The 10,291-nt window shown below is 35.9% G+C and overlaps 1 protein-coding gene across 1 annotated transcript; it reads left to right on the top strand.

Moving 5' to 3' along the window:
* Positions 1 to 236: 236 nt before the first annotated feature.
* Positions 237 to 1,225, top strand: LOC114357838 (mpv17-like protein). The gene has a single exon (XM_028311623.1). The coding sequence runs from the start codon at positions 275 to 277 to the stop codon at positions 1,178 to 1,180; it is 906 nt and encodes a 301-aa protein (XP_028167424.1). The 5' UTR covers positions 237 to 274; the 3' UTR covers positions 1,181 to 1,225.
* Positions 1,226 to 10,291: the final 9,066 nt, after the last annotated feature.

Below are 10,291 nucleotides of genomic sequence, written 5' to 3'. Positions count from 1 at the left end.
GCTCACAACGATAGAAAACTGCGTTGGTAGATATGCGAGCTACGCTAAATAAATTAACTCAGCTTCTTTTGGTCTGCAACTATATTATTATACTTTAAAAAAAAAAAGGATTTTTCATTTTACTTACACACCTACTTTACAGTAAATTTTGAAGACTATGGTTTACAACTGCCATGAATTTCGAGAAAAAAATATCAGACATCACTTTTCTGTCACAAATGATTCTTTTACTTTTACACAATATGTCAAAATATTATTTGTAACAAACATTAAAATGAGTGGCTTATTGACAAAAGTCCTAAGGTTGCCCGTCCAGTTTCCTTTAGTCCGGGGCATGCTGTCTTACGCTATAATCTGGCCTTCATGCAGCATCGTGCAGGAGTACCTAGAACATGGGACAAGGCTGTCAAACGCCAACTGGGCCAGAGCAGCAAGATTCAGCTTCTTCGGCACCTTCTTCATGGCTCCAGTCTTTTACGGGTGGATGAAGTATTCTAGCAGGTTCTTCAAAAGGAAGGACCTGATCACAGCGATATCCAGGGCAGCTGTCGAACAAGTATCGTATTCTCCGCTGGCGATGGCGTACTTCTTCTTCGGAATGAGCATGCTCGAAGGGAAGCCGTACAAAGTCTGCGTGAACGAAGTGAGAGAGAAGTTCTGGCCCACTTACAAGATTGGCATGGTGTTTTGGCCAACAGCACAAACATTGAACTTCTATTTCGTTTCTGAGAAGAACAGGATTGTGTTCGTGAGCGCTGCAAGTTTCGTTTGGACTGTGTACCTAGCACACATGAAGGGGAAGGAGCAAAAGAATGAGAGTCGCTTCAGTGGTTTAGACGAGCAGTCATTTAACATAGAGCCGATGGCTGCCAACCTAGATACAGGGGTAGAAGTGGAGTCTACGATGGATAAATTCATAGCTGGTGACAGTGGAGGTCCAGACCTGATCACTGATCAGAATCCAGTTAAAGAAATGAAAGGGGACGCGGACAACGTTTCTGAAAGCCCTGTGGTGGTCGTGGACAATACTGCTGAAGAGAAGAAGCCTGAGTTGGTGTCTGACGAGCATCCAGATGGGAAGAGTTCCCTGGTGGTGGAAAGTCTCTCGGATTCGGAAGAGAATGAAGGGTCTACGTTAGACGATGAGTCCGAGGAGGAGACCGAGGGAACAGTTACGTAAGGTATTGATTTTTCTCCAAAGTGATGCAGTCGCTTGTGATTTGATATTGTTGTCCTGAAATATCTGAATCCAAATTAAAGGGACTTAAAGTTCTAAAGGTTTGTTGTTTTTGATAGATTTTATTGTGCTTCACGGAAAAACTAACACATTGTTGTATTACGTTATTTATTTTTTAGAATAAATTTTTATTGATATAAGTTTCTTTTTTGATTGTAGTATAGTTGGTACTTTAATTTATTTGCATAAATAATACAGATCATGTACATAATTGTGATAATAGTAGGTAGACATAAAATAATAGTAGGTAGACATAAGATAATAGTAGGTAGACATAAAATAAAATCTGATGAGGAACATAATTATTTGCAACTTGATGTCGAATTTTATAAGACTCATTGACTTTTATTAATCAATGAAGCCTCGCTAATATACGTGGGATTAAAATCGTTGAATTGTCACACCTGTAGTAATGTCTAATGGTACGTTAGCACCATTTACCGACAATAGCTTACCAAGCTAAATACTGCGGTATCTTATAGCAATTGTAATAGCTGCTATTTTGCAAGAAAACCGTAGATATAATATGATTATGTACCTGACTATGGGGTCGCAAAACCATCGATCGATGTGGCTAATCGGTGCAACAATAAATTACAATAAAAAGTCCGAACCCCTGCATTCTTCGACCAAGAACAACCAGAAAAAGTATGGGTTATTAAAATTAATAATGGGAATGAATTTTTATGAGAAACATTTTTATTGGCTTCATTCATCATGGTTTGTCAACGCCGTAGTTCAACTTGCTATGGGTTGAACATTTTTGTGGTATTACACGGCATACTTAACTAATGAAGCTTTTTTTCATGGTTTTCAAGCGTTATTTGAAAATATGTTTAATAGGAAAAATAAAAATAATAACCAACAAGAATTAATTCAGAATTTGTTGAAATCTACGAAAGGACGCTAAAAATTCTATTTAAGTCAAGATGTTAGAAAACAAAGCTTTTTCTTCATTTTAAGAGTAATTATACCTAAACAGACAGAAAGGTGCTATGCATGCCGCTACCAACCGGTCATTATGGAAATCATTGGGGAAGACCTAAATGTTCAGCAGTGGACGTCCTGTGGCTGAAATGATGTTTTTTAACGGGACTATTCCCACCTCTCTTTCCCACCGCTGCGATTCCTGTGTAGCCAGGATCTACAGCTTGACTGCCAATAAAAACCCAAAAGTGTAGGTCAAGTAATATACCGGGGTAAAGTTATATTACAAAATGATGATTATTACTGATGATATCTAAACATGCTTATCTTTGCGAAATATTGACCGACCTAGTTTTAAATTTCTATCAAATAAACGCTCGTCTGCCACTGGAAAAACTATACAAATGGCAGGTGAATCACTAGTTCTGCCCCAATTTTGTGTCTGATATTTATTTTATGATCGTTCCAGTAACTTTTGTCTCAATTCTACCGATTGATTAGTGCGATAATGCGGCAGCCGTTTAAACTTGCCGCACTAACGACTTTGCTACCAAAAAACCCATAAAAACCCTATACCTGACCCTTAGGGAGAGATATAGAGTTGCCAACACCACCTTTTCATCTCCTGTTTTAGATTGTTTTTTTATTTAACACAGGGTAAATAATAGCCGATTAAAGCGAAAGGTCACTGACTGACTCGCTCATCACGGAAACGGAAATCTCAGAAACTAAAATACCTACAAACTTGAAATTTGGCAGGTAGGTTCCTTGTAACGGATATTAAGAAACTCCAACCCTAAAGGGGTAAAACGAGATCCACGCGTACGAAGTCGCGGGCGGCCGCTAGCATTGAATATACGGCGAATGCATGGGACGTCAACCTACAAGGTGGACAGATGATTTCATAAAGGTTGCGGGAAGGCGCTGGATGCAGGCAGCTACCAAACGGCGAATCTGGAAATGATTGGAGGAGGCTTATGTTCAGCAGTGGACGTCCTGTGGCTGAAATGATGATGATGATTATTAGCATTATTTTCATAATAATTGTTTCTTGAATTAATCCGTAGATTTTTGAAATGTTAAATACTTTCAAGAATTGTAATTGCGATTTAATTTGCCTTGTCATGATGGCGTCAAAGTAATGTTTATTTATTAAGGACACGGTATCATAGATCGCGTTAATCTTAATAAATCTGTTTATACACAGTGTATCTCAAATACAGCAGACTTTCTGACCTCTCATCATACTACTAAATATCATGGAATAATCAACTGACATTTCAAAATATTATAATAGTTCCAAAATACAGTTTAAAAGTGTCAGACAATTAATAGTTTAAAAAACTAAAAACACGCTTTGAATTACTGCACTAAAGCCGTTTCGTTTAGGAGTTCCTATGGCCACCTTCCAGTCCCATCATTAGACCAGCTCGATAGTACCATAATATTGTATTGTCATGTAATCTGCACATAATTGCCAAGTGATACAAGAATTAGAAGTGCGTGTAATTCAGATTCTTAGATTAAATTATGAAGTTAGTTACATACACGACGACCTAATAAAAACGTGTTAAAAATAGTTCATTTGTTTAGATTTAGGTACTACTTATACAATATGTCCCTACTCACTACTAGTACACAGTGAAGTCTTGAGAAATTGTCACCTTGTATAATTGTGTGCAATTAACACAGTTCTATTGTTGTCACGAGTCTCAAATGATTGCTATTTTTTATTGAATTCCTGATCGATTGAATTTTGACTTCTCCAAACTATTATACATAATGCCTCAGATCACACTAACTTTGGATGCTACTAATTGGTGATTATAAGGGACCTTTCCCACGGGATCTGTTAAACAGGATCCCGCAAAACTGGACTGTCGTGTGAACACGTACAAGTAAAGTACATATGTGTTTGAAATTAGAATTCCTTTGAACGTATCTAGCATGAACAACTTTCGTCTTCGAATCGTTTGCGTATTCAACAAAATTCGATACTCAACCATCGAAATTAATCGATAACGTGACAGTTTTGATTCTCAAAATAAGTTTCGTGCAATCATTTCTCAACTAAGTTCACTTTACGACACGTTCACAAGGGCGCTGTTGTAGTTTTCGTACTAAATTTTTTGATGGCGATTCGAATACGCAAACGATTCGAACTCGAAAGTTTTTCGTGCTAGCCCGTATGGCAAACGGGATGTTCGTGTGAACACTAAACGGGATCCCGCCAAAAACGGGGCGTCTCAGTGGGAAAGAGCCTTCAGCACTGAAGAAAGATTGTCGAGTAAAACATTTTGTTTATGAGTTTAACAAGTCGTTTTATCAGCTCTCTATACATACGCGGTCTATTTCACGCCACATCATAGCTGGTACATTTTGTCGAAAAGATAAAACCGACCGAAATCACAAGACATAAAGTGTTTTTTTATCAAAAAATGTCTGACAGCACCTCTCCTCACCTACAGAACGACAAAATTTATAGTTATTTATTGTTACTGTTATTCGCGACAAAAAACAAGGGTCACCGTGATAATTGATTTAATATCTGACTTAATATAATTACTGTGAAATATGGTTGTTGGGTTTTTTCTTAGATTCTATCGTAAACCTTATTGACTGGTTTTGTTGAGTTTTTTGTGGACGGGATTTAAAATATGAGATCGACGTGCTAAAGTAGAGTCGCACGAATCGAATGTATGTTTGAGTTCTTTATAAAGATGTTAAAATTTACTTTTGTTTTAGGTGAGGGATGGTTATTCGTTTTTTTTCTGACAGTTCAATAAGTTGTTTAATAAAATATACACGGCCTCATAAAGGATGCAGAGAGACGCTGCATGCAGGCCGCTGCCAATCTGGAAGTAATTGAGAGAGGCACTTTTTTAGCAGTGGGTCTTGTGGCTGATATGATGATAATGATGACGTAGTAAGTATGTGGATAAACTGTAATGGATAATAAATAGGCAATTAAGGTTTAAAAATAGTCTCTATATTGGACTCATCATCATTGATCATCTTTCAAGTGAGATGCAGACCAAGAGCTTCCTCTTTGTGGATAAAATCAAAACTTTCCATCAGGGGAGATGCAGGCCAAAAGCTTCCACAAAAGTTCGTTGTGTATAAAGAATTGAGACTACCACATTCATCTCTACTGCGTCATAAATCGACCAAACGCTGTTTCGCTCGGATTGAGTTATTAAAATTAGTCACACCCAGATCTTTGGGTTTATATGCATTTTTTAATTATACAACTAACTGTATCTGAGATGGAAGCACAGGCTTTATGGGCAATTTGGGAATCGTACGCATCTCGGAAGTCGTCGGTAAACACACAACCATTAAGTTTTTATGGGTTTCTTTAAGGGGCATTGTAATAAAAAGTAAGACAAGATAATATGAACGATTCGAAAGCCTTGTGTTTAATGAGTTAGTCCTAGGTTTGATTCTCTGCTGGGCCACTCAAAATTTTCTGTTTGGTTAGTAGGACTTTGCAAGTGTAGGTACCTTAATAACTAGTTTAGTTCTCTTGACTCTATCACATTTTGAAGTGAAAAAAGATAAGTATTTCTGAGTTAAAACTTACTCTTCTAAAAGAGCAGTTATTTTAAGAATACAAAATCAAATTATGTGGAGAAATGTTGTAGGTTTTTCTTTCAGTATCTACCTTAGTAACGATGAAATGACAGGTGGAAAATAAAACTTATTTTATGTATTTTCAAATAAGCTTTATTCACATGAAAATCGTCTTACATTACAATTTTTCCAAACTAACTTCTAGTAAGGAAATAATTTTATCAGGATCCAAAAGACACAAATATAGTCATAGGCTGAGTTGCACCATCTAACTTTAACGGTAACTATAACGATAACCTGTGCTTTTTGTACGGAATTTGACACTCTTTTGACGATTGTTAAAGTTAAGGTATGATAGTTCATGCGATTCCGTGGAGGGTAGTTGAACGGGAAGCATGGTCGATCTGTTTAAATGGTTTCAATTTATTATTTAATGGACTTTAGTGTACAAATTTGGTGTCATTTTGAGTTCTAAAGTGCAGTGAAGTGATAAATTATAAAAAACATTGAAATACTTCGAATTTGAGCGCGCATCGAGTGTCGAGTGGGTTGTCGTATGAACAACCCGCTTTGGACCCGGTGGCGTCTCGAAACCTGCTTTGGGCATACTTAACTCCACGGAATCCATGAAAAATCAATAGAACTGAAACACCCACGTTCTATTGATAACTTTGTCAATTATTTTTCACTCGACATTGGCAGAAATAAACCTCCCAGAGAGGTTTGGTTGCCATTAAAAAAAAATAGTTCATGCATAGTATGGCAAAAGTATCAAATATGTATGTATCTCGCCAACATTCCCCTTAACTCAATCAAATTAAATATCCCCTCTTACAAACAAAGCCGTATCTTTAGCCCGGTATAAACCACCTTCAATCGGAGGCGAGATGACAACTCAATCAGGAGTTAATTGCATAATTTCAAAAGAAATGTTAATAAAACAAGCGAATATTAAATTGCTATCATTCGGTTTTATTGCCTGAAATAATTGAAGTTGATTGCTTGGAGAAAATTGTGTCCCTTTTAGAACTTTTAGTGTTATATTATTAGCTGTTCTTGCTTCGTTCGCGTTAAAACTAGAGTAGACTGTACCTCTAGTAGGAAAAACTTTCGAGTTCGTTTCGTTGCGTATTCAAAGTGTCATCGAAAAATTTTGTATGAAAAATTAAACAGCGCCCCCTAGGGCGGCTATAATATAGGGGGCGCTGTTTAATTTTTCATACAAAATTTTTCGATGACACTTTGAATACGCAACGAAACGAACTCGAAAGTTTTTCCTACTAGAGGTACTGGACTCTACCAATAATTATCATTTAAACTTTCTTAAATGGATTTCCACAGATCTACACAAATATTATAAAGAGGAATGATTTGATTTTTTGTTTTGTTTTGAGTAGGTAGGTATTGAATAGGCTCCGAAACTGGGCCGATTTGAAAAAATCTTTCACCATTAGAATTTTACATATTTTTTTATTTCTGATGAACACAGGTGGGGCTGAGTAGTTTAAAATGAAATAATCCATAATCTATAACTTTCTAGAATCTATGTTTCTCTTTAATTGACTAAGTACATAATTATTATCTAATCAAAAAACTAATTTTGCATGAAATGTTTTTATTGTTACCTAAGTATTCCATTGTTTTCTAGTCAGCCAACCACGACCATTTAGATTTTAGATAATATAATTAATAAAGTTACTAGTAGAGGGTAGAAATAAAGTTTTTTCATATTTCTAGCAAAATCATACATTTTAATATGTGTAATAGCATGAAATAAGGTAATCGCGATTGTATGTACAATTTCTTAAAGAGTTTTCTATAAATGTGAATATTTCTATTAACTTATTTTGCGTTCCTTTACTTGTATTTCACCTGCATAAGTAGGAATCAGAAATCTCAATACAACTGAGAATTTAAAATTTTAGACCATAAGCTTTACTAACTCTTGATTGACTTACGCCCGCATTCACAAACATTACTATGAGGTCTACAGTGCGCGTGGACGCACAGGGTGATACACGAATCAATCACAGAGCTCTTTTTAACGCTGTGCGTTCCATTTGCTGCTTCACTTAAGCAAGCATCGTTTGTGAATAGGTACGGGCGTTAGCCATTTGAATAAGAAAAAAACATATTTTCCCGTTTTGATAATTTTGAAACCGCAAGCTGCAATTCGCTTTGATCATACCGATTATAAAACGGTATCAATTAAAAAACTTATGTATTAATTACCCAGCACGATATGCGATTTAAAATTACTCAATTTACCCAAATCAACTAATTATTTTTTGCAATAAAATTCTCAAATATTCGAAGTAATCTTTGCATCACCAATCAAGAAAGAATAATTTTAATTGTTATGCATCAATTCCATGGAACTGTCGATTCCATGTTTTTTATCTTTTTGTGGAGTCAATTTGCAATTTGCCAAATCCAATCACAATAATTTTAAAGTTTAATTATAGCCTGTTGAGACGACGGTATAAGAAACTAATCACTGTGCCAAAAACGTAATACACTATTTGATTTTTTGGCCTTTAACTACTAGAAAATAAGGTTGGAAATTGTGTGATTAATATTTTTGTACTATTAATAGTTTTGTTAGAACAATAATGTTATTTGTCAGGTATAATGGACACCCACTGGGCGGCGCCGCCTACCCATTTGGAACAAAAATTTGAACGCTCCTCTGATTTTTTAATAGTATAATTATAATGCATCATAGTTCCTATTATGGGAAGGTAATAAATAGATGGGAAGGGATAATTTTACGAGCTCTCTGTTGTGACTTAATTTAAGGTAGCTTAATTAAGGTGTAGGTTGCGCAATAAAATGCATTATATTAATGAATTATTTATAAATGATTACAACTGTTATGTTGCACGTTTTTTCTTAATTTTTGTGGGTAATTTAGTAAACTTGTATGGTAAATGGTAATGTTATGTTTAAAACAAAAGTTAGGTATGCATAACGAGTGAAAGAATAAGCTTGCAGTTGACCTGAAAAGTCGTATTTGAATGTCATTATCAGCCATACCTAATTAAAAATACCTAATCTGTCCTACCAACATCTAACCACAGGTCTAACCAAGTTGTTAGTTCTATCATTATTTTACTTCTTTGGGTGTTTTTGCATAAAGTTTAACTTACGACATGGTTTTGACAGAGTACTGAGTTTATGTGATCTGAAATAACCACAAACTTTGATGTTTTACAACTTTTAACTGTTCTAATGACACAAGAAAGTATCACTAGCCACTGACAGTTAACAGGCTAGTAAATTGTCACAGTGTCATTCGACGACGTGTCAATGTCAGTCGTCAGCTGTCACTCGGCGCACTGTGCACGTCATAAACGGACGGCGGTCGTTTAATAGCTGTTTAACGGCTTTTTAGTGGCGATATGATTTTTGTTTGGTACCTGACTAAGAATGGATAAAAATTAACATTGTTAAGATGCTAAAATTAACTTTATACTTACCAGTACAACAAAAAAATATAAAAAAAACTGATGCCTGCAAAAGAAATGTGCTTCAGAGCTGATAATAATAATATGATAGAGCCTTTATAAAAAAGCTCTATTTAAAAAAAATCGTTAAAAATTGGCAAAATTATAAAAAATGTATTTTTACAATGATAGTTTAATTTATTTTACTAGCAACACCGAAGTGATCAGTGGAGTGGGGATAGACAAGATGGCGAACCGAGTCAGTCTTTGGTGAGCGCTCGACGAGGACGGACGTACTGTAAGTACCTGTGCAAACATTTTATTTCTTTATTATTTTGACATTAATTGTAGTTTCTAGCATATTTCTTCCTAGATAAAGTAACATAATGTGATACATATTTTTAACATGCTTTACACGGGCTTTTTTGTAGTTAAGTTACGACTAGGTGGGGCTGATCTTAAGAGTGATAATAGATTACCTATTAGTTTTTATAAGAACCTAAGTGAAGTGTAAACTTAGTAGATTTTACTGAGACGAAGTGCTGGTTTCATTTTTTATTTTCACGCCTGAATAGTGCGGGCTTACAACCTATATCGCTTTAATCATCATCATCATCATCATCATCATTTCAGCCATAGGACGTCCACTGCTGAACATAGGCCTCCCCCAATGCTTTCCATGTTGATCGATTGGTAGCGGCCTGCGTCCAGCGCTTCCCTGCTACCTTTACGATGTCTATCGCTTTATGGAGGCAAAACTGCGTTATCCAAAACACAGTCCCCTCTTATACCCGATTGTTTAACTCCCGATGTCTCAATTTGGGCCGCATAAGTGAACCCATTAAGCGGGCGTTTCTTCCGTCGATTATCGCTTAAGCGCCGCTCTTTATCTTTTTTTCGGCAATTTATTTTACGTTTTTTCAGAAGCGTGGGTGAGTGCTTAGGGTGGGCTTCTATGCGGTGCATAATTATGCAAATTGTAACGTGTTTAGTAAGGAATACTTAAGTCTCAACTTTTTTACCAACAGAAATAAAATAGACATAGTTACATTACAAAAACTAGGAAACGGGTTGATGTTCGTTTCAGCTAAATGACGTCCACTGCTGG

Source organism: Ostrinia furnacalis, unplaced genomic scaffold (assembly GCF_004193835.3).
Source record: "Ostrinia furnacalis isolate ACB-3 unplaced genomic scaffold, ASM419383v2 OfSCF3507, whole genome shotgun sequence".
Classification (NCBI taxonomy): Eukaryota; Metazoa; Arthropoda; class Insecta; order Lepidoptera; family Crambidae; genus Ostrinia; species Ostrinia furnacalis.
This window is presented reverse-complemented; position numbering and strand designations above follow the sequence as displayed.

Excerpts from the sequence above, each read along its gene's own strand:
- LOC114357838 (XM_028311623.1), top strand. The coding sequence starts at position 275 with ATGAGTGGCTTATTGACAAAAGTCCTAAGGTTGCCCGTCCAGTTTCCT.